Below are 25,870 nucleotides of genomic sequence, written 5' to 3' on the forward strand. Positions count from 1 at the left end.
AAATAAAATAGTCATGGACCGGATGAAGTAATGTACGACAATAGTGGAAGCTTGTGGTGTTTTTGTTGATAATAGAGAGGTGCGAAAATGTGAAAATATATTCAGTTTATATATTAACAAGTACAGGCCACAGGGAATGAGAAAATATTGAGTAATAAACTAAGAATATAGCAATAATAAACGAAACTAACACTCATTTGGTTTAAAATATTCTTTTTGAAAATATTATGTAAAATTAATTTTAAACTAAAACAATTTTGTAAAAGAATACTTTTGTGTGAAATATTATATGTAATAATCTAGTTCGGATTCACCTTCCAAAGCACATGCATATGTTTCTGTTTGCTTTATGAGAAAAGAGAAAAAGTAAAAAGGAAATGTTTTTCACTGAAAGCTAAGCCTTGTGTCATATCACAGATTACAGATATAATCCGTGCAAATTAACAATTATGTCAATCATGCTTCACTTGAAGATGGCATAAAAATTATTATGGTTTGCCTTCCTATTTCCTGTGGAATCTCTCTGCAAATTTCTAAATAGAAAAAATAACTAGAAGTACTTTGGCTTTGTATTCTCTAATTCCCTTTATTAATTATCATCTTATCCACTGAGATTAAAAGAGAAAACATGACACAAAGAGTTTATCTATGATGTCCACGAGCTCATAATACTGCTTTTCTTTTTAATTTTTGATATAATATTTTTGAAAAACAATAGTAACACGCTTTGATATACTCATTACTCCTTTTTTAAAAGCAATAGCACGTGAAGGGAATTTTTATAGCAAATTGGCTGTCTTTTTCAGGTTACTAGTTAACTTATTACGAGTAGTTATATGTAATTATCTTTTACGGGTAAATATTATTTTACACCGTTAAACTCGTAAAGAATATGGTGTGCTACACTTTATTGCTACCAATAATGAAAAATGATAAAGGCAATAAAAAGAAAACTGTTGCTCCTTATGCTTGTTCCGCTCAACTCTTCCTTCAGAGCTACCCTTGCCTGAAAGCGGAAGAGGTAGCTTACTAACCTAAAGTAACAAGGTTCTGAAAGAAAGACGAGCCTTAAGGCAACTAAAGCTAGGAAGGTAGGTTAAAGTGACTAGTCTTTCTTATCCGAAAGCAAGCAAGACAACAAGGGAGATTTTAGGCAACTTGCTGGTTTCGAGATGGGTTTCCTTGCGAAGAAGAAAACACAGAAGAAAGAAATTATCAATCTTGCGATGAAACCAAAGAAACTTTGGTCCCATTACAAGAAATTAAAATGTGATGAAAGTATTGTAAAGATAGGAAGTAGGCTGTTGTTTTGAACAAAGCGTAGATGATTCAAAAACGGACAATGATGGAACAAAAGCAGAAAACTACACTAAAACAGGAAGCAGAGACACAACAAATAGTCAATGCAAAGGCAAATAAGGCAAAACATGGGAACGGGTAAAGGCATGTGAAGCAGTCCAAATCTTGGATACTGTTAACTTGGGACCAATTCCTGACTTTAACCTGCATGTGTTGCTTGGCCTTTAATTTATTTTTTCACGATTACGTATTCAAAGTTTAAATAAATGAAGGTAGAATATAGTTGTACCCATTGCGCCTTAGTTGATACAGATTAGTTGACAGTTGTAAATAGAGGTGTTCGTTGATCGTTACGGTACGGTATTTAGATTTGATTTTTCGGTATTCAATTTTTTATAATGTTATGTCAATATCATACCTAATTAAATTCGATATGGTTCGGCTTTTCACTTTTCGGTTTATTCGGTAAGATAACTTCGATTTGTTCGACTCGAATATTAACTAATGTATATACTATAATATTCTTAAGTAAGATATTTACGAATATAAAAATAAAAATATTATAATATTGTGAAAAAAAAGAATGGAATCCAAAAATGCTAAACCTAGAACGGAGAAAGGTTGGCAACCAAAGAAAAGTGAAAAAGGCAAGTATAGTGGGAAAAGATTATGTTAAAGGTTAAAGGGAATTATAAAAATAAGGGATGTAAAATTTAGAACTTTAATATTTATATTATAATAATGATATGTGTATTATGCAACTTAGTATATATTTTGGTACGGTATCAATATTTTATTTTTGAATACGGAATACCATACCTAATACCAAGTTTTTAACAAAATTTAAGCCCAATACTAAAATACTAAATACCAAATACCAAAATTTTCGGTTTCGAAACGGCAATTCGGTATTTATCAAATTATGCTCAGCCCTAGCTGTAAACCGTGAAATTCAAAAATAGTCATATTTACAAGTGATAATTAAAAAATAGCCACAGTTTCAAAAGTAATCGATATTTAGTCACTTTTCATGTAAAGATAAATATGAACGAAAACACTGTTCAAAATCCGAAAAATATTCCAGCATAATATACTGGAGTTCCAGTATAATATGTTGATCCCGCATAATATGCTGGAAGTTCATACACATGTGCTCCAATCTCCAGTATACTATGCTGGAACTTTCCGTGTTTGGAGTTCCAGCATAATATGCTGGAAATTCATACAGATGTGCACCAATCTCCAGTATATTATGCTAGAACTTTCCGTGTTGCACTAAAATAGTAATATGCTGGAAATTCATACACATGTGCACCAATCTCCAGTATATTATGCTAGAACTTTCCGTGTTGCACTAAAATAGTGTCTATTTTTCAATGACTTTGCAAACGATTTTTTAATTACCAATCCGAAAACTGACTAGCACGTACTATTTGCACCATTTTAGTTGATAGCATACGGTCCATTTAATTATTGGCAGATGTTTAGGTAAGTTATGCCCAATATCAAATAAGAAATTTTGAGATTTTGCTGCATATATAATCCGGCGAAAAGGTTATTTTTTTTTATAGTTCTTTTTTTAGTAAGGTCAAAACTTAAATGGTGACAAATGAAAAGAGAATATATAAATCATTTGTGCTAATCAAGGAGGACATGCAGTTGATACTTGTGGAAGGATTGGTTTAGCCTGTAGATGTCCAAGCAGTGCTCATTTAGTTTGGGGTATTATCGATTTTAGCACGTGCCAAAATTATTTACATCGGTAGTCGAAAAAGAGTAAAATTTATATAATTTTTGTATATAAGATACGGAATATATATATATACACAAAATATATATATATATATATATATATATATATATATATATATATATATATATATATATATATATATATATATATATATATATATATATATATATTTTCGGCTATTATTTTGAGAGACGGCTATAAAGTGTCTACGTGAATTTTGGGTCAAGTCACCAAATTAAACGGGACAATTAATTACTAACACGAGTAGACTTGATCATATATTATGAAATAGAAGAATGGTGATCTTGTAGCAGTGGGGACATGATGGAATCCGCTAAGAACGAATTAAAATAGGAATCAAAAGAAGTGATCCTTTATGTAATATGATAGTGTAAATATTTAATTTTCAATATTAATGTTTACTACACAACAATTTTTAGAAAAGCCTTTAAAGATTGTAACAGAATTCGAAAGCCTTCTCACTTCTAATATCAAGATCTTAACGACAAAAAGCCACTGGAAAAACCAAAAACACAACTGCATATCATGACATAGATTAACGAATTAAAATACGCCAGTTCACAAGTGCATACAAGCAACAAAATAAAGGAAAGATTTAGAGATAAAATTATGAAAATACTGCGAGTTCTCTAAAGACTCTTGAAGATAAATGACACAAAAAGCTTAAAGATATTCACGTTCACCATTTGCAAAGTAATGCGTTCAAGTAATAAAAAAAGTCATTAGACATCACACAGCAAACAAAAACAGTAACTAAAGAGTTGGCAAAACATAGACTCAATTAGAGATGAGTTTCCAAAAAGAAGCACATATATATATATATATATCAGATTTATAAAATATGGCAGCGTTTCTCATTCATACGACGGTTAGCTTCCTCAGTATCCCGTTGAGCACTGTCCAAACGTTTTCTGAACACGCGAATCTCATCCTCAAATTTGGATTGAGCATTTTTAGCTTTCAGTTCAGCTACTACCCTCTCAGCACGCTCCGTAGCCAATTGCTCTACAAGCCTTTGCGTGACCTCCATCAGCTTATTCGTAACCTGTCAAATACCGTGATGCCAGTGGCGAAACCAAGAATTTTCTCAAGGTGTTCAAACTTAAAAAAATGTTATGTACCTCTAAAACCTGATATTTTATATATATATGCAGTGTAATTTTCTGACAAAGAGCGGTCAATTGACAACTCTAACCAAAGAGTGGCTTCTCCTCTGCATGATGCACAGGCTCCGCTAGAAAATCTAGACTTATAACTTAAATGGATACTGAATCTGATGTTTCTAATCAGGATCGACCTAAAAGCAAATTTTAAAGGATTTCCAACTTAACAAAAATTAGCTTCTAGTACAAGACGTCTGCAATATAACTACGTACATTGGGGGCAGCGAGTGTTGGAAATGATATCAGCAATTAAAGAAATCTAATAAGCAGTCTGCACAAGCTTGAGATTTCAAGTCATTTAACAAATTCCTGTTCTCTGATAAATATGGAATCTATTTTCAACTTATTCTAAACAAGATAGCATTGTTTGACTACGAACAGATACAGAAATCAAACATTCATTTTCTATTGATAAACACATGTTTTCAAATAGAAAAAAGCAAAAGTTTTTCAGCAATGATACATACCTCTACAGTTAGTCCCGTATATTTCTCCTCATAATACTTTGGAATTGGTTCCGTCGTTTCATTTTTCTCGTGCACAGCATCACCAATCAAGTAACTAATCCTCATGGCCTGATTATGAAGTTTCATGTTCAATATACCAACAAACGTTATTAGTCACATTCCTTGTAAAGTACTAACAAGGATAGTTAAGAATATAATCCAACCGAACTATTAAATACATACCTGTAATTCCTTGAACAATTCATTTGTATATGGTACACCATCATTCTTCTCCAAAACCAAATTCACAAGTGAAAGAAGTTCTTTCTGTTGTTTGGCTTTCTTTGTGGGATCTTTAGTCTTGTTGTCAAAAAGTACTTTCCTATTATCACACAGCTTAAGAGTTTCCTGTGAGGGTAATACAAATAATACTTCAGAACAACCTTTACAAACAGGACAATTTTCTCAACCATATGCAGTCAACACCAACAACAACATCAACAACAAATTCAGTGTAATCCCGGAAGGGTAGTGTGTACGCAGAAGGCAGAGAGGCTGACGCTCGACTTAGAAAACCATATGCACAGTCACAGTGTGAAAATGCTAGACATTACAAACCAATGAGAATTCTTCTCAAGCAGAATCAATATTCAAAAATAAAGATTTCGCCAAAATGTGGGAAATCGCCATGAATGGATCAGAACGACGAACCCTCTTTGAACAGATGAATGCAATGTAAACACATTAGATTCTATAAACTGTCAGCTAATTCTGAAGGCTAGGGTGCAAATATATCTGAGAAAACAATGTATGCACATAATCTTACACTTAAAGGCTCAGGGCAGTCACAGCCACCTAAGTAACCGTCCAAAGTCTCATCACTTTCTTCAAGCTCATCTCCTCCAGTGAAGACTACAATCATGTAATCACTAATTTTGTTACCAAAGAACTCCTGAAAGCTCTGCACCGCGGCTTGCTCTTCTCTAGAAAACCGAGTTCGCACAGACAAAACTAAAAGAACAGCGTGGATCCCATCCTTGGCCAAATCCATGCACTTAACAATTTCTTTGCCAATAACTTCAGGCTCACCAGAAAAGTCAAACAACCCTACAATTCCAACAACCTTAGCAATCAGAAATTTCACAGATTTCTTGAAGAATACATCAATAACAACAACTATGCTTCAGTCCCAACTGCCAAGCAAGTTGGGATTAGCGATATGAATCCTCGTTCCTTTCATTTAACTCAATTCATCATCTATCATTAATTACCAAAATAAAATAAAAGTACAAGTAAAAAAAGATACATATGCTAATCAAGTTCATTATAGCTTTGAAAGGAGTTGGCTATACCAGGAGTATCGATCACATTAATAGTCAGTCCATCGTCTAATTGAGCACTCTCAAGTTCACAAGTACTTGTAACACCAGAAGAACTGTACTTTGACGTGAATTCTTTTTTTCCAATAATGCTATTGCCTGTCGCACTTTTTCCATTACCGGTGCGGCCCAGCAGAACTAGTGTCCGAGCTTCATTTTTAGTAAATTCCCAATCATCATTAACTGCACTTCCACCCATTTATCGTTCTGAATCAAACTATACCTACAACAAAGGACGCGGTCAGAATAAAGGATGAAACATCAGAAGAAATACATCATTAACAGAAACACAGTAAAACTAGTGTCATGTGAGTTCTGAACATACAACTGACAATACAAGAATGAGAAATATACTGTTTAAGTGTTTAAGAGAAGATTAAGTTCTCATACAATAGACTAGGATGAGTTTAGTATTTACATTTTCCTGGCGTTTCAAAGCTTAAGACAACTACAAATTCAGTATAATATAAGTTGAGCAACAACATATATATACATAAGAGATGAAACTCGAGGTAGGAATCAGATGTGAGATTAATCCTGATGTTAAAATATGCCTACTAGCTACAATAAAAACCTTTAGGATGAATTGTTCGAAATGAATAAATGGTATTCAAAATCATATTGGAATAAAATCCTAGTGCAGGTAAGAACTTTTCACTTGGTTTGGTTTGGGATTATAAAAAGTGGTAAGTTTCAAGAGTAAATAAAAAATGAGAGGTTCTCCTTATTTTGCAAGAACGTAACACAGGCTACCCTAAAAATAAATTCAGCTTAATCTAAAACGGAAGGGGGAAAAACCCAACCCCACAAAAACAAAACACTCAACCAAAAAGAAAAAGGAAAATATCATACTAGGTAAGTGAATAAAGGCAAGGAAGACACTAAATTACAACTTACCACCAAACTTGCACACTCCATGCGAAAAAAAGAAATGCATTTAGCGTACGACATAAAAATATGCTAGCAACCTCATGGTTTAATGGGGTCGAAAAACAAAACCAAAACAGAAGCAAAAACAAACAGTATGTTAACGTGCACAGATTTTAAACATTAAACCATGTTTTATACACTAATAAAATAGGCTAAATCCTCCAACAAAAAAACTGTTTCTCCAACAAATAGAAACAAGAGTTTGAGCAAAGAGGCAGCAGTTTGCTAACCGTGACAAAGAGGCTGCAGTTTGGAATAGAGAGAGTTTGAGCAACGGATGAGAATAAATAACAACTTAATTTATTGGTAAAAGAGAGTTTTTGTGGCTTTTCATTCTCCAATCCATTGACATTCACTTACGATTTACGTAAACAGTTTCTACCTCGGGACACTTAATAGTCGCGCTTTGAATGTTTTATTGAGTTCATTGCATGTTTTCAATTTATTTTCTTGTAACAGTATTTATACATTCATTATATAATATTATACATGACTTAATATAACGTTGAATGTATAATATTGTATTAAAAAATTTGGATTTTGTCTCCTACGAATTCCAACTCATGAAAAAATCATCAAATAACTAAAATTTTCATTGAATAACTTTAAATTTTGATCACAACTTTCAAATGATATCCCAATGAGCCTTAATCATCAATTTATCAAAAACTTCAACAAATCATAAAACATTTATGAGTTATAATTAGAAAGCCTTCAGACCAGCATGAGAGCTAGCTCTCATAAAATCAAACCCACAGTAGCATAAAATTGGATAGATATGTTGTGAAAGCATAAAATTTTCTACCACATTAGAGAAGAGGGGTAGAAATTAAAGGACAGCAAAACATAACCATAAGTCCTCAACTTAATCTGAGGTCTTTCTAATACATTGCATTGATAGCTAAATCATAAAATAAGACACATTCCAGGTAGTCTCAGATTTGATGCTTGGAGTTCCTCAGTCGCCATTTGACGTGGTCTCTCCAAGCTAGCTCTCATCAAACGACTCGTATATTCCAATTTCTTTTGAGCTATTTCTGCACTTTCTTCTGCTTCAAGCCGAGCAACACGCTCCTTTGCCACTTCTTCTTCAAGATGCTTAATATCCAACAGAAGGTTAGAATTAACCTGTCAAATATGTTAACACGCGCGGCTGTTTGTTTAGCTGTTTCTCCCTCGTAGATATCCAACCAACATTCCCTTGGAATAACATTCAATTGATATCCAACCAACATTTGCAACTAGACAAGATTTTGATGAATACAACCAATTAGTAACAGTTAAATACGTACCTTTAAATCCTTGAACAAGTCGCTTGTGTATGGTTTTCCACCATTCTTTTCTACAACAAAATTCACATGCAAAAGAAGATTACTCAATTGGTCAGCTACCTTTTTTGGATCCTTAGTCTTATTGTCAAAAAGCACTCGTCTTTCTCCACACATGCTGAGAGTTCCCTGTAATTGTATAATCCAATATATAGGATCAGCCTTCACAGGCATGAGCATCATAAAGAGAAAAGGAAAACTGATTAAGATGTTATACTAGATATCGATCCATCACACAAACTGTATAACAAGCAGATGCAAATAAATTTTATTAGTAGATAGCGCTGTCAGCTTACTCCAAAAGCTAGCTAGGGTACGAAAATATCCGAGCATAAAGATCTCCATCTAACCTGTAAGGCTTCGGGGCAAAGACCTAAGTAGTCATCCAAAGTCTCATCATTTTCATCAAACTCATCTCCTCCAGTGAATACCACGATCATGTAGTCACTAATTTTGCTCCCAAAGAGGTCCAAAAAGCTTTGAAAAGTAGCTTGTTCTTCTCTTGAAAACCGAGTTCTTATGGACAGAACTAGAAGTACAGCATGGACACCATCGTTGGCCAAATCGATGCATTTAACAAGTTCATTTAGAACATAATCAGGCCCACGGGATATATTAAACAGTCCTACAGTTTCCACAGCGTCAGCCATATCAGTAACTTAACAGATCACGAAACAAAAAAAGATGCAGCAAACATATGTTAGTCGAGAATTTGATCTTACTATTTTGTATACATTATAACCATTTGCACATTTTGTACATAGATCATACCGAATACAATGGGATCAATTAAACTGACAGGAGATCAATAAATAAATTACAGTAGATCTTTGTAGGATTATTATTTTTCTATTCAAATTCTAACTGGACATAGGAGATCATTTCCTCCCTTGGATATGCCTCTCGCAGCAAGTACCAAATTGTTGTTTTACAGACAGGTGAAAAATGTTAACAAATCACAGACATAAGCGCAGTGAAGAATTCTTAAGAGTTATCATTGACTATAGAATGAAACTCTCTTAGAGTTCTTACTGAATATTATATACTCCTACAAGATACTTTAAACATATAATTATGCTAATTATAGTTAAAGAAGAAATTTGGCTACATATATACCAGGGGTATCGATCACATTCAACATGTTTCCGTCGTCTAATTGAGACCACTGAAGCTGACAAGTAGTTGTAACACCAGAAGAGCAATGCATTGACCTGAATGCAGTTCTGCCAAGAATACTATTGCCCGTTGCACTTTTTCCATCACCTGTACGCCCAACAAGAAGTAGTGTCCGGTCTCCATTATCTGTAGTAATTTCCGGATCATTGTTCATTGCACTTCCACCCATCTTATCTTGTTGAATCAAATAACCTACAGCAAAAGGTCGGATCAGAATAATTATATAAAAAAGCAGAGTCCACAAGCACTTCTCTGTAGAGGAAATGTAGAATTATAACCATATTGGAAGGAAATAATTGAAACAAGTACGTAAAGATCTTCGTGGGACCGTGGATGGAGTCTCAATACATCTTTTCTAAAAGAGATCTTTCAATTGATAGATTAAAGGCTACTATATGTGAAAGTGAAACAGAAATTCACTTAAACCTTTAAGAGACAATCAAGGTGGTTGTACAAACACTACAAGAATATAGCGTATTACATGGGGATTTTTCTGGAAATTATAAAAGAAAATTCGCGGGTAATTCAATTTTCTTGCGGATTTTCCTTCCAAAAAAAATCCAATGGAAAAACCTTCGTAGGTAATTATTACTTGCTGATTTTAGAAATCCCAAGGGAATTTTGAATCTGCATGTGAATTAGCCGGGGATTTTAGATCCGCACGTAAATTACTTGCGGATATTTTGGTCCCAAGGGAATTTTGAATCTGCATGTGAATTAGCCGGGGATTTTAGAACCGCACGTAAATTACTTGCGGATATTTTGGTAAGAAATACCAAAAATCGAATGAAACTTTTGGTAAAAGATCACCAAAGAAAGGAGTTTTCTTACAGATTTTCCTAGGGAAATATCTGCAAGTAAATCCCCATAAATTTACAAATGAATTCTTTAGAAATTTTTAGACAAAAAATTATATTGTCATAATATTTTTATTTTCAGAATTACTTTCTGAAATATTATATCCTCCTACAAGATACTGTAAACATATTATTATGCTAATCAAGCTAATTATAGTTAAAGAAGAAATTTGGCTATATATATACCAGGGGTATCAATAACTTTCAGTATGTTTCCGTCGTCTAATTGAGTCCGCTGAAGCTGACAAGTAGTTGTAACACCAGACGAGCAATGCATTGACCTGAATGCAGTTCTTCCAAGAATACTATTGCCCGTTCCACTTTTTCCATTACCTGTACGACCAACAAGTGGTGTCCGTTCTCCATTATTTCTAGTAAATTCCCGATCATTGTTCATTGCATTTCCACCCATCTTATCTTGTTGAATCAAATTACCTACAAGGTCGGATCAGAATAATTATATAAAAAAGCAGAGTCCACAAGCACTTCTCTGTAGAGGAAATGTAGAATTATAACCATATTGGAAGGAAATAATTGAAACAAGTACGTAAAGATCTTCGTGGGACCGTGGATGGAGTCTCAATAACAGAAGCAAAAGATGACAAGAATAACATTTTCTACATTTTATAGAAAACACAAATTTGGACCGTCGACATGAAATCATGTATAACACGAGAATGAAATGGGCATAATCAGTAACAAGGAGTAAAAAAACAAAAGAGAGAAAGTAAGAAGGAAAAGAACAACTTTTTGCTGACCTTGACAAAGAGACTGCAGTTCGGAATACAGAGAGTTGGATCAACTGATGAGAATAAATAAGCCTTTCTTGAAAAAAGAGTATCGTGGCTTTTCATTCTCCAATCCAACACATTCACTTACTATTTACGTGAACATCTTTCTACCTTGGGACACTTAATAGTCGCAATTTTTTAGCTGATGTTGGCGCTCTGAATTCTTTTGAATAATAACTTTTTGAGTTTAAAACAAGACCCTTCTTGAATGTAAAATTGGTTGCATTTAAATTTTAAACCCGTGCTTTTGTGTTAGTATTTCATTTTCTTTTAAATTTTTACAGGGTTGCGACACTAATTAAGCACTCTCACTTTAACGCTCATCAGTCATCAGCTCGATAGTCAAAAAAACTAGTTTAAAGCCACTTCAAACTTGCAGCATTGTAGTGAAATTATGTAAGAGATTCCTTGAAATTTAACAGCTGCCTTAATCCAGTTCTAAAGTGCAACAGCCTTTCCTCATTGAAACACAAGGAGCGTTTACTCCCCAGATGACTATGGCGAAAAAGAATCCATCCATCTGAAATCAATTTAGAACCTAAACAAAAACTCTTGACCAGAAAGGAACAGTTTGCCATTGGCATTAAGATGAGATGTTTGCTCAGACACTCCACCATATACCTCCAGACAACACATGCTAAATGAGCGTAATCAGAATGTTGGACCAGCTGACAAAATCGTGCTCCAAGCACCCAAAGTGGAGTGCGAAGAAACAGTTTTAAAGTACTTGCCAAACACTAAGGCTACAAATTTACAAGAAAAAACTAAACTACCGACCCCCTTGAAGCGCAAAAACAAATAAAGAAAAGGGAACAAACAAACCAACATTCTAAATAGATTCTACACTAAATATGCTAGATAATTGTTCTAAAACAAATCGCTTCAGCAATCTAAGGCTCCAAATTGGAACGCTCTTCCGTCACAACTACCTGAACTTCGTTCGCTTAGGAGCAGCAGAATTTGGACCAGCTCGTGACTTCCCAAAGTTCTTCTTTCTCCTCCTCTCGTCCTCACTATCTGATTCATTCCCCTTCTCCCTATCTGCGTTGCTTGCCTCCTTCTCCAACTCCTCCCATGTTTTGCCTTTTTCATCCTCTGAGTCTTCCTCATCATCTTCTTCCTCTTCTTCCTCGGAATCAACCAGAGATTCACTATCAGAGTCATCGTCATCTGAATCTGACTCAGGTTCGGCATCTGAAGGTTCATAACCTTGATCTGATTCCTCTGAATATCCAGATTCTGAGTCAGAAGCATCTATATTTAAAAATTCCCAGCCACCTTCATCTATAAACTTTTGAGGGTCACTAGTTATGGTCTTCAATACTTCACGCCAATTCAGATTCATCTTGCTCTCATAATATTTGATGTCAGTTGTGTCAAGCCACTCCTTGATGCCATCAAGTGCAGAGGTCGGGATGGAATCTATGCGCATGACATCACGCTTGAAGTCCTTGAAGACAATTGCCATATCAAAATTCTTCTGCCCAAACCCAACTCTCTCCAAGTTCACAATCTCAATTTCACTTAAGGTTATCACAAGAAATGGGGTCTCTATCAGCTCAACCAAACAGCTTGAGGTTGGCACAATGAATGCTGATGATTTATAGGGGACTCCATGGAACCCAAGTTCTCTCAGAGGTTGATCAAACTCCAGGTCGAGTCCTTTAAACTGGGGCTGGCTCCACATATCATTCACCCGGTTCACAAAATTTTGGAAGTCCATGTTGATTTTGTTCTTCCGATCTCTTTCTCTCTGTTCTTCCTCAATCTCATCTGGGTCATACGCAGACCGCTTTCCACCTCCAAGTGTTTGGACCACATCCATTACCTCAACATAGAACTGCACATCCTTGGTTTTCTTGTTTCCTACCATTATGTGGTTATGTAGATGAACGTGAAGAAGGGTAATCATTTCCTTCTCTGCTGGCTGAAAAAACACATGCTTGATGTTGCCAAACATGATGTCAACACGCTCATCTGGTCTTGAGGTTGAGTACCGGAAACCATTGACATGAGCTTCCAATGTACCCGGAAGCTTTCTTGCACGACCACCAAAAGAGGGGCGAATCCATAAGTCGGACAGCCTAACTGGCTTGAATTTATTCCCCGCAAGTACAAGTTTTTCCTGAGTCACCAAAGTTGCCCTTTCGGCTCTCTCAGACTCCCTGGCCATAACATTCCGTCTTAGAGTTTTAATCAGCTGAACTACTTCACTTATATGCCTTGGATCCTTAGAACGAAAAGAAACTTCCTTCAGGTAAATGGCACCCTGATTCTTCAAAGCATTTGCATCAACAGGTGTAAAAGGGGCACCAGGAACATTGAAAATGATACGGATGTAGCAGTTGCGGTTGGTATCCTGCTGGCTCGACACAGTCTTAACAGTAGCCACATGGAAAGGAACCATAGTACCATATATCGGTAGAAGAATGGCTTCATTCTTCTGGTCAACCTGAATAATCATCTCCCTAGGAGGTGGTAGGTCATTAATGCTCTTATAGGCAACAAGGTCAGTTGAGGTCCTAGCAGCACTCCTATTATTCCCAGATAAAGCCCCTCCACCAGCAAGACGACGCGCAGTTTCTTCATTCTTCTGACGGGCAAGTTCTGCCTGGTGCTGCCTCCGGAGCTCTTCTTGGTTGTTTGATCTAAGTGTTGCCTTTGAATATAGTGCCTCTTTCCTATTTGACTCAGTTTTCACTTTAACCTCCTCCTCCTCTTCCTCCTCTTCATTGAATGAATAGGCTACATCCTTCAAGGCTTTGGAGCTCAGCTGAGTAACCACCTCACGGCCATCGTTTGTGACAATAATTGTATCTGCTAACAAAAGTGAAAAATTCCTACTCTTTTCTTTGCTGGTCTCAGTTTGCAAATTCTGGAAACCTAGTGACACATTGAAAACCATTCCCTCTCTCAGCACCTTCTCATTCTTAACATTAAGGATCAGCCCCGACTCCCGGAACTCGAGACCAATCCCAGTCCCAGCAGATTTTGTTAGGTTGTTAATCAATTCAGGAGCATCCCTCTCAACTACTTCAAGAGCTGCTTGATACACGGCACTAAGCTTGTTTCCCGCCTTCAATGCACCAATTGCTGCCTCATGAGCTTTAAGAAGAACCTCATAAGCCTTGGTCTGCTTCGAAGTTGAATCAATAAGAAATGATCTGGCAACATTTGAACAGTAGCTGTTGTACCGCGATCCAACTGCACATACGATCACACTGGCAGAATCATAGTACAAATGGTCATCATTGCTTGTAGCACTAGGTCTAAGATCGAAATTCCCACCACTCTGGAAGATTGGAGGGTAACATATGTCAACATTCTCAGCTTTCAGCTTCACCTTGATTTTAGTAGGTTCCAGAATAGCCTTTTCTGTGTCATCCATTAATAAGGAATGAGTAACTTTCTTCTCCTCATCAATAATTTTCTCAAGCTTTGGAACAACATAGTTCTTCATTGCAGAAGCAGTCAAATATGCAGCTTTCTTCACGTTTATTATCTCACTCTGGTCCTTCACGGCAAAGAGGTTAGCCAGCCCATTTGTGATATCACTAAGAGAAAGGCTTGAATTTCTCATCTTATCGGTCCATATCTCCAAGAGTTTTCCTTCAGGCGCCTCTTTTGCAATATATCCAATGACTGAGGTATCACGACCATCTGACTTTGACTGCATACGGATAGCCCGGAGCACATTTTCCATTTGAGCAGTCCCATCTTCACTTTTCCCCTTCACATGCATGACAACCTCCACATTCACAGCCTCTTTAGCAGCGGATTTCACAACATTGAGCAACGATGCCTTCTTCTGGCTACACAAAAAATGTATCTCCTTGTCTCCAAAAACCATAATTGTCTCGGGGAACTCATACCCTAGCAACCAAATATTGACAGCTGAGGATTTCAAGTATCTCAAGTCCTCCGAAGGTGGCGGTGTAGCTATAGCAAGTACATCAGAAGAACCCCAAAAGTCATCTTTATGTTCGCGCCAGTGTGAATATAGGGCCTTCAGTCGGCTACTGAAAGTATTCAAGTCAATTGTATAAGCATTTCCACCTGCCACACTCCCATTTGAAGGTGGTCCATTTCCATTTCTCTCTTCAACCATGGCTGCGTCAATAATTCCTTCACTAATGTAGACAAGAAAAGACAATCACATGCAAGTTAGTAAACAACGAAGAGGCAACATACCATACAACAACAATAATAATAACAACAACAACAACAACAACAACAACAACTATGCCTAAGTCCCAAACAAGTTGGGATCGGCGATATGAATCCGCATTCCTTTCATTTAGCTCAACTCATATCATCATTATCAAAATAAATAAAAGAGCAAGTATGTCTTTTCAAAAAGAAACCTAAGAAAAGGGAAATGACTTCGAATGGTTAACACCTTCACTGCAAAAATTTATGGTCCGGAAAAAAATTAGGGCTTTTCCATATAACTGTGCAAACACCCAAATTAAAAACATGACACAAAACTTAGTAAGCACATTTCCATCAAATATACCTAAGGTGCAACAAAATTAGGGTTTCAAGAAAGCTAAGAATAACACAACAGCCTTCAAACCAAACTTAAAATATCTAAAAATTTAAAACACTCCTCGAAGAAAAACAGAAACCCCAAAAAGAGTACCATCGAATCATACACTTCGGTTCCAACTCCAAATTAGGTTTCGGAAGTCGAAAGAATACAATAAAAAATGTACAAATTGTAGAAACAGAGGGAAAGAAAAAACTCACAAATTTAAGTTAGCCTGTAAACTTTGGATCCGAGAATCCGCCGATTAGGGCTAAATTCCGATAAATTAGGTAAAATATAAGTTGTTTGCGGCGGCGCAAGAAGTCGGTTGAGGGTTTCAGATACTCTTTAACAATAAATAAGCAGGAAAAATACTGAATTATTGAGAAAAAAATCAAATGAATAGCAGGAAAGTAAAGCAAAGAACGAAAAGAGGGTTCACAAATCGAAGAACGAAAGGCAAATGCGAAGGGAAGACAGGCCGAACGAGAGAAGAAAAGAGAAGCTCTGGTTATATGGAGGGAGAAAAAATAACAGAGCGAATGATTTATTTGAAATTCGGTGAGTCTAGAAACTTCATTATTTTTATTTGGGTAACTATATTAAATAAGGTTTGTAGTTTCATGGAATTACATAAATGCCACCAACATTTCAACTTAAGTGGCAGTTTCGTCCTTCATGATATTTTAGTCTGACGAAACAATCACTCACATCAGGGAAAATCAAAGGTTGGATGAAATCTTAACAGGGGTCTTAACGTAATTTCACAACACTAAATGAGAAGACTAATCTAGATTAGAAGGGTAATAAGGTACTTTTAGCTGTCTAGGAATGTCTTTCTTTTACTAACGAAGGCGTTCAAAAAGTGTACTCTAGTTCCCTCCAAAATCCGCAAATGCTCTTTTCTGAAAAAATATGAAACAATTATCGGCATATTTTATGTGACATAAATAGTTAAAACGGTTCCTTATACTAGGATTAGGGGAACCTTAACCCTTCTTTTTAACACAATAAAACATAAACGTAAAAAATTTAGGTATTTGGACATTTTTTGTTGCAATTAGAACAAAAGTATTTGAAGTTAAAAATTAAAGTTGAAATTTATTTTTGTACGTGAAAATCACTATTTCACTTGAAATGTTCTTATACGTTGTTAAATAATTTATCATTATCTTAAATATTGAGGCCAAACCAATATCACTAATATCAAATATCGAAACATTATTTAAATTTTTCCGTTTTGCGTTACTTTGCATTTTCAAATAATGAAAAAAAATAGCTTTCACAAAATTTGACATAAGTTTTATCAATAAATTCACCATAAGCTTTTATTTTAAATCTCAAAATTTCTTTAAATTATTGGGTCCTTGCATTTATCTTTGACAATTTATTGTCTAATTGTTTGATCACACTCATCAGTTTTAAGAATTATCGCTTTAAAATATATAATTCTTTTCATTCTCAATTTTTGCTCCTCAATTTAGCTCAAGTCTTTTCCAAAAGCTTCAAACCTGACTCAACACAAGAGCATTCCAATAAATCCACTTCGACATCTTATACCAGCACTCGAACTAAATTTTTCATGTAAATAATTCTTATAACTCTAAAAATTATTCTTTTGAAACCGGCATATTTGACAGAACGCGGCCCGAATCAGATTATTTTCCGGTCAAATGTGACATATCGCCAATTAACTTAGAAAATGCTCGATACATTGAAGAAAATCTACACACTAACAGTTATATTTATATTATTTTACTCACTAATTTTAAAGTATATGTGTCGCATGTGTACCTCATATCCTTTTAAGAATTACATAACCGTTATTCAAAAATATATTTAAGTTATAAAATAAAAATAAAACAAACAATTCATTTTGAAAAAATGATAAAATGATTTGGCTTTGTACGTTTATACTTTGAAGCTTCATAATAACATATTTAGGTTTACTAGTTTTAGTGTAAGCGCGTTACGTATGTACCATGTATAAATAATAAGAAGAAAAATTGTGTTACATCTATGTTTTCACTGTCTCGATTCAGTCTTGAAACCAAAGTATTTGATAGCTCGCGGTCTTAGATAAATGAGGATAATGATCGTCGCGTGAACCTCTATAAGAAGTTAAAACAATCCTTTCATGTAGATGATTTTTTTTCTTTTTTCTTTTTTCTTTTTAGTTTTTTATTTCGGTTACAGTAAACTTATTTTTGTTACTCAATCTGTATTGTTGTAATAAACAATAAAAACATTAAATTTTCTGAAATAGAAACAGAAACAGAAAGTTAGTAGAACCAGTTTAACGAAATAAATTTTGAAAAATAATATCGGAATAAATCGAGCTCACTGAATGCATAGTGTGTCTTTAAGAAAATTACTCCCCTCAAGTACCCGGGGTGCTGGAATATTATCCTCCCAGGATAGAACGATTCAACTCACCAGTGTATTGGTACCAAAAAAGCGGGTGAACTTCGAACCACTCAATGGTCTTAAAACACACTGAAAAAATGTTGTGCGGAAGAAAAAGAAGGAGATAATCATAAAATTTAGTAAGTAAATATTCTGGGATTCAAGGCATATTTATAGACTATTTGGCACTGTTTCTGAAAAGGTTTGCAACTTTTCAGAAACAGCCATAACTGTTGGAATAAGTGGGAATATTTCAACAGAAATAATGCGGGAAAACAGAAAACGGATTTAAAATAATCCGGGAAAGAAAACGGACCAGACCGGGTCGCGTCGCGGATCCTGGGTTAATCTGGATTGAATTTTTGTTAATTAATTAAATTAATTAATTAAATAATTGAAAGAAATTTTGTCCAAAAAGATTAATCAATCAATCGATCTTTGACCAAATCCGAAGCCGAAGCCGAGCCGAGTGAGCGACGACGACGGCGCGAGGCTTGCCTTCTTCTTGACTCTTTAAGAGCTAGAAGAAGAGCAATTATATATATACCCATCAAAAGTTTTTTCTTCCTACAATATGGGACAATGTCCCTTTGCCAAGGAGGAAAACTCAAATATTTCATTTTCCCTCCATTTTTTATTCACCCTCTTTAAGCTACACCAGACTTAAAAGCCCAACAATCCCCCACATGAATGGAGAATGGCTATAAAATAAAGGAATTCACGGACGCGTGTGTGTTTTACATGCAAGAATTAATTGCATCTGGATAAGTAAGTTTCTCTTTGAACTTTCCGTAGTGAACTTATATCGGATATACTCGGTCAATCAGTAGATTTGATATCTTTGAACCGTCGAGCTTTGTTGTATACCTAGACAACATAAGTCACACAATTAACCCTTAACCATCTATGGTTCTCACGGTTGTGTTCGTTTCAACCATGAACACAGTCTGGTTTCATGAGTGCTTAGAGAATGGGCCTTTACTTTCATTCCCCTTAAAGCAGCTTACACTTCACTCTCACATAGGTGATTTCTAAACGTGTAATCCTATAGACATACTATCTGGTCATATCCTGCCAGCCTTAGCAAATCATTAAAAAGCTTTAAGCTTAATGCTTTACTTCGATTTCTGAACATTGTCTTCATCGCGATAATGAGGTGAGTTATTTGACAATGTTGAACCTTCATAACTTTGTTTGATCTCTTTGAACCTAGCTCTTGGGGTCTCCAGTCTGCTAGGTAGAGTTACTGTTATGATGACTTGTCCTAGGCCTTAACCCTATTCCCTTTGATGATCTTTCAACTGCCTCTCTAGATAGGCATTTTGTAAGTGGATCTGACACGTTATCTCTTGACTTTACGTAGTCAATCGTGATAACACCACTAAAGAGTAGTTGTCTAATGGTATTGTGTCTCCGTCGTATATGACGAGATTTTCCGTTATACATAATGCTCCCTGCCCTGCCTATTGACGCTTGACTATCACAATGTATACAAATTGGTGCCAAAGGTTTGGGCCAAAATGGAATATCTTTCAAGAAATTTCGGAGCCATTCAGCTTCTTCACCGGTCTTATCTAAAGCTATAAATTCATATTCCATTGTAGAACGGGCGATGCACATTTGTTTGGATGATTTCCAAGACACTGCTCCACCCCCAATTGTGAAAACATATCCACTTGTGGATTTAACTTCAGATGATCCGGTGATCCAATTTGCATCACTATATCCCTCGATCACGGAGGGATATTTGTTATAATGCAAAGCGTAATTTTGAGTATGTTTCAGATACCCCAAAACTCGTTTCATTGCCATCCAATATATTTGACTGGGATTACTTGTAAACCAACTCAGTTTACTAATAGCAAATGTTATATCTGGTCGTGTACAATTAATGATATACATCAAACTTCCCAATACTCTTGCATAGTCAAGTTGTGAGTCACTTTCACCTTCATTCTTTTGAAGTGCATAACTCACATCAATTAGAGTCTTGGCAATTTTGAAATCCAAATACTTGAACGTGTCAAGTACCTTTTCAATGTAGTGAGACTGTGATAATGCTAGACCTTGTGGAGTCTTGTGAATTCTGATTCCTAAGATCACATCAGCAACTCCTAAGTCTTTCATATCGAATTTGCTAACCAACATGCGCTTAGTAGCATTTATATCTACCATATTTTTACTCATTATCAACATGTCATCAACATATAAATAAGCAATGACTTCATGTCCTGGGGTGTTTTTAATGTAAACACATTTGTCACACTCATTGATTTTAAACCCACTTGCCAACATTGTTTGGTCAAATTTGGCATACCATTGTTTGGGTGCTTGTTTAAGTCCATAAAGCGACTTAATAAGTTTGCACACTTTCTTTTCTTTACCAGGAACCACAAAACTCTCAGGTTGTTCCATGTAAATTTTTTCCTTCAATTCTCCATTTAAGAAAGCTGTTTTAACATCCATTTGATTGATTTGAAAACCATACACGACCGCCAGTGCCACTAATACCCTAATAGATGTTATCCTAGTTATTGACAAGTAAGTGTCAAAGTAATCAAGGCCTTCCTTTTGTCTATAACCTTTGACAACAAGTCTTGCCTTATATTTGTCAATAGTGATATCAACTTTTATTTTCCGTTTAAAGATCCATTTCGAACCTAAAGGCTTATTTCTCGGAGAAAGATCAACCAATTTTCATGTATGGTTATCCAAAATTGATTGAATATCACTATTGACCGCCTCTTTCCAAAATGCTGAATCAGAAGATGACATAGCTGCTTTAAAAGTTTGAGGCTCATTTTCAAGCAAGAATGTCACAAAATCTGGTCCAAAGGAAGTAGATGTTCTTTGACGTTTGCTACGCCTTGGATCTTCTACACTTGGAGTATTTTTCTTTGGTTCTTCCCAAGGTCGTTTAGATCTTTCACTAAATGACTCGCATTCAGTTTTATACGGATAGATGCTTTCAAAGAATTCAGTATTATCTGATTCCATTACCGTATTAACATGAATTTTGGGATTATCGGATTTATGAACCAAAAACCGACATGCTTTACCGTTTGTAGCATATCTAATGAAAACACAATCTACAGTTTTTTGTCTGATTTTAACCCTTTTAGGTAAAGGAACTTGTACCTTTGTTGGATACTCCCACACTTTGAAATATTTCAAGTTGGGTTTCCTTCCTTTCCATTTTTCATATGGAATAAATTGTGTTTTGCTGTAGGGTACTCTGTTGAGTATTCGGTTAGTTGTAAGGATAGCTTCCCCCACAAACTCTGCGGTAATCCGGAACTTATTAATAAAGAATTCATCATTTCCTTTAATGTCCGATTTTTCCTTTCTGCAATTCCATTGGATTGATGTGTGTATGGGGCAGTAGTTTGATGGATAATTCCATATTCCGAACATATTTATGCAAACAGAGATTCATATTCTCCACCCCTATCACTTCTAATCATTTTGATCTTTTTATCCAATTGATTCTTTACTTCATTCTTGTATTGCTTAAATGCTTCAATTGCTTCATCCTTACTATTAACAAATAAACATAACAATATCGAGTGAAATCGTCAATAAAAGTAATAAAATACTTTTTTCTTACCTCGAGATGGTGTCGACTTCATATCACAAATGTCAGTATGAATTAAGTCTAAAGGATTTAAGTTCCTTTCAACAGACTTATAAGGATGTTTTACAAACTTAGATTCAACACATATTTGATATTTTAATTTATTACACTCGAATTTAGGTAATACTTCTAAATTAATTAACTTCCGCAAGGTTTTGTAATTGACATGTTCTAAACGAATATGCCATAAATTATTTGACTCCAATAAATAAGAAGAAGCTGAAATTTTATTCATACTGTCAACAACCATTACATTTAGTTTGAAAAGGTCCTCTATGAGGTAGCCCTTTCCAAGACACATTTCATTCTTGCTTAAAACAACTTCATCAGAAACAAATACACATTTGAATCCATTCTTAACAAGTAAAGAAGTATAAACTAAATTCTTCCTAATAGTAGGAACATGAAGAACGTTGTTGAGCGTTAACACCTTGCCGGAAGTCATCTTCAGGAATATCTTCCCATAACCTTCAATTTTGGATGTTGCAGTATTTTCCATGGAAAGCTCTTCTTCGGGACCAGCAGTAGAGTAAGTTGTAAATGCTTCTTTGACAGCACAAACATATCGAGTGGCTCCAGAGTCAATCCACCACTCTTTCGGATTTCCAACTAGGTTGCATTCCGAAAGCATTGCACACAGATCATCAATGTCATCATTCTTCTCTACTATGTTGTCCTGTCCCTTCTTCTTATCCTTTTTCGGGAGACGACAATTAGGGGCTTTGTGACCAACTTTTTCACAATTGTAGCAGTTGCCCTTGAATTTCTTTTTGTTCTTCTCCTTCATCTGTCCAGAAGACCTCTTCCTCTTCTTACTTTTTGGAGTAGTCTCCTCAACGATATTAGCTCTCATGATCATTGAATTTCATCGAGACTTCTTCTCGGCTGCTTTGTTTTCTTCCTCAATCTTGAGACGAATCACAAGATCTTTTAACTTCATTTCTTTGCGCTTGTGCTTAAGATAGTTCTTGAAATCTCTCCACGAAGGAAGCAATTTTTCAATCATTGCAGCCACTTGAAATGCTTCATTCACAACCATACCTTCAACAATAAGATCATGAAAAATAAGTTGAAGCTCCTAAACTTGGGTTCCAACAGTTTTGCTGTCTATCATTTTATAATTTAGAAACTTGGCAACCATGAACTTCTTCAAGCATGCATCTTCAGTCTTGTACTTCTTCTTAAGTGCGTCCCATAATTCTTTCAAAGTATTCATCACACTGTATACATTGTACAAGTCATCCTCTAAAGCGCTTAAGATATTGCCTTTGCAAAGAAAATCTGCATGTTTCTACGCCTCAACAAGCATGAATTTTTCGTTGTCCGGCATGTCCGAAGTAGGCACTGGAGGGTCTTCACTAGTGAATTTCTGTATACCAAGTGTGGTAAGCCAAAAGAATACCCTTTGCTGCCATCCTTTGAAGTTGGCTCCAGAAAATTCCCCCGGTTTCTCGGGCGGTGGAACAACAGTTCGGCTTGACGAGGCTATCGTCGTTGTCGCAACAGTCACAGAAGGATTTCCGTTATCAATTGCTATTTCTCACTGTCAATAATAGAAGAGTTCAATTAATGGCAGAAAACATAACAATAAACAATATTGTAATTTACAATAAACAGTACATTTAATAAATAAAAAATCAAAGTTTTTATATACTGTTTTATAGAAAACGATGAAGTTTTTATGTTTTTTCAAATCGTTTCTGAATTTCAATACTCTGATGAAGTTTTTATATCTTCAAATCAGAATAGTAAAATTCAGAAGGAGTAGAAAACCACACAAGTTTTAATCTCCACAAACAGAATACAATAAATTAATTTCCTTAAGATTGTTATTCAATCTGTATTGTTGTAATAAACAATAAAAATATTAAACTTTCTGAAATAGAAACAGAAATAGAAGGTTAGTAGAACCAGTTTGACAAAATAAAATTTGAAAAACAATATCAGAATAAATCGAGCCCACTGAATGTACAGTGTGTCCTTAAGGAAATTATTCCCCTCAAGTACCCGAGGTGCTGGAATATTATCCTCCCAGGATAAAACGATTCAACTCACTAGTGTATTGGTACTAAAAACGCGGGTGAACTTCGAACCACTCAATGGTCGTAAAACACACTGGAAAAATATTGTGCCGAAGAAGAAGATAATCAGAAAATTTAGTAAGTAAAGATTCTGGGATTCAAGTCATATTTATATACTATATCTTTTGTCGATTAGAATTGAGATCATCCTGATTTCTTTCAAATTCATAATGCATTTTAGGTATATCAATTTTTATTCTCGTGTTGGCGCAATCAATCATGTAGCCATATATTTTATTCATATATTTGGTTCATAACATATTCTAACTTCTAATATTTTTTTTTTGTTTAAATTTGCATGCAGTAAATATATAATTTGATTGTTCTTTTGTACTATCATGCATGCTTTGAATATTCTTGACTCATTGTTTTGGAGAAAATTGGCAAGTAAGTGTACTTTTATAATTTTCGTAATTTTTGAGCACGCGCATTGAATATAATGCTACATGTCAATTGTGAAATTACTTTTTTTTTTGTTGAGAAAACGAGATATATCTTATATATATACTAAGGTGGAAAATTTTCCAACATAGTTGTGTCACTTAGGATATTTAAGTTTCCTAGACTAGGTAGCATATTACAAGTAGCATCTGATAGATGCTTAACACAAAGAGGTAGTCCTTCACGAATTCTTTTGCAGCATTTGATTCAACAAAAGTACGCGGACATGCACAAAACATAGGCTTGTTTATCTTGGACCTTTTTGAAGCTTCCTTAGCTAGTAAATGTGCTACTTCATTGCCTTCCTGGAAGTTATGCCTGACCATGGGGTGTTTTGCCTGGAGCATTAATAGTCTGCATTCATTGGTGAGGCAAGTCAGTATGCTATTATCATCACTTAGAAGCTTGAGTACTGCTTCTGTTGAATCTGTTTCTATTTCCAATAACAGGAGACATAAATTATTTGTTACTTAAAGGCCATGTTTTAATGCCAATAGTTCTGCTTGGAGTGATGAACCTGCAAAAGAAAAAGTTAGAAAATCCCACAATCCAGCTATTATAGGAACATCATGAGTTTTGGCAAGCAATGGTAGTGGTATTGAAATTACTTCATCAATAATATTTTGAATGAGCAATCGGATAGCTTCATGTATTGTTATTTCATGTCTAATTTTCGGGGTATGCTCTTAAACGAATAATCGATATTGATGATGATGATGATAATAATAATAATAATTAAACAAGTACACTTTTGTAGTATTACTTGCTATCAATGATGTCAAGGTTTTGTGGCTTTCTAACTTCGTGTACATTTGAAGCTTTAAAGGATTTGTAATAATTAAAGGATTCTTTAATCTTAACTAAAGAATTTATTATACATTGTAGTCCTAAATATCAGGCTAAGTATTAATTGAAGTGGATTTGAAAATCGTAAATATTAAGAAGTTAATTTAAATTACGATTTTATCCGTTGTGAAATCTATTTTTAAAGGATAAATATATATATGTCGCGTATATATGTAAATATATATATATATATATATATATATATATATATATATATTATATATATATATATATATATATAGATATAGATTCGCATTCGGGGGAAGAAACACATCATAATTGCACAATTAATTATGTCTATTTAACGTGAGTTTTTTTTTTTTTTTTATAGAAAATCATCCTCAGAATTACATGTTAGTAGAATATTAGTATTATTTTTAACCTTTATACACATGGTACTTAAACTAGACCAATCAACAACATGAAAATATTAGTAGCTCGATTGGTTAGTTACCTGAATTTTTCACCTTATTGGCGAGGATTTGATTACTCATCCTGTAATGTCCTCCACCATTTTTCCTTTTCCTACCCTTATTTTTTCTTTTTTCTAAATGAAAAAATTAATATATGACATGCAATTTTGAATTAAATCTCTTAATCAAGATAAATTAATATCTAAAATATATTTTCTCATAATTTATCATTTTAATTATGATAACTGGACGTGGTTTCATGCAAGCACCATAAGCTAAATCGATTTTAAGTATATACTAGTAGTAGTATTTCTATTACCTCACGTGGATAGCACGTGCATAAAGTTTTCGAAGTTTTGGGTTTACCCAAAAATATTT

The 25,870-nt window shown here is 34.8% G+C and overlaps 3 protein-coding genes across 3 annotated transcripts; all 3 read right to left on the minus strand.

The window, feature by feature from the left end:
- Nucleotides 1-3,842: 3,842 nt before the first annotated feature.
- On the minus strand, nucleotides 3,843-6,356 carry LOC107801997 (immune-associated nucleotide-binding protein 9-like). The gene is made up of 5 exons (XM_016625430.2): nucleotides 6,035-6,356; nucleotides 5,509-5,789; nucleotides 4,926-5,090; nucleotides 4,704-4,811; nucleotides 3,843-4,118 (listed from the first exon to the last, which is right to left on the minus strand). Exons 1-5 carry the CDS (start codon nucleotides 6,258-6,260, stop codon nucleotides 3,906-3,908), a joined length of 993 nt encoding a protein of 330 aa, XP_016480916.1. The 5' UTR covers nucleotides 6,261-6,356; the 3' UTR covers nucleotides 3,843-3,905.
- A 1,541-nt stretch (nucleotides 6,357-7,897) lies between these two features.
- Nucleotides 7,898-10,764, minus strand: LOC107801996 (immune-associated nucleotide-binding protein 1-like). The gene is made up of 5 exons (XM_016625429.1): nucleotides 10,539-10,764; nucleotides 9,436-9,687; nucleotides 8,670-8,977; nucleotides 8,284-8,448; nucleotides 7,898-8,119 (listed from the first exon to the last, which is right to left on the minus strand). The coding sequence occupies exons 1-5, from the start codon at nucleotides 10,762-10,764 to the stop codon at nucleotides 7,898-7,900; spliced, it is 1,173 nt and encodes a 390-aa protein (XP_016480915.1).
- On the minus strand, nucleotides 10,651-16,229 carry LOC107802000 (FACT complex subunit SPT16-like). The gene is made up of 3 exons (XM_016625435.2): nucleotides 15,893-16,229; nucleotides 12,073-15,273; nucleotides 10,651-10,787 (listed from the first exon to the last, which is right to left on the minus strand). The coding sequence occupies exons 2-3, from the start codon at nucleotides 15,249-15,251 to the stop codon at nucleotides 10,784-10,786; spliced, it is 3,183 nt and encodes a 1,060-aa protein (XP_016480921.2). The 5' UTR covers nucleotides 15,252-15,273; nucleotides 15,893-16,229; the 3' UTR covers nucleotides 10,651-10,783.
- Nucleotides 16,230-25,870: the final 9,641 nt, after the last annotated feature.

Source organism: Nicotiana tabacum, chromosome 22, assembly GCF_000715075.1.
Source record: "Nicotiana tabacum cultivar K326 chromosome 22, ASM71507v2, whole genome shotgun sequence".
Taxonomy (NCBI): domain Eukaryota; kingdom Viridiplantae; phylum Streptophyta; class Magnoliopsida; order Solanales; family Solanaceae; genus Nicotiana; species Nicotiana tabacum.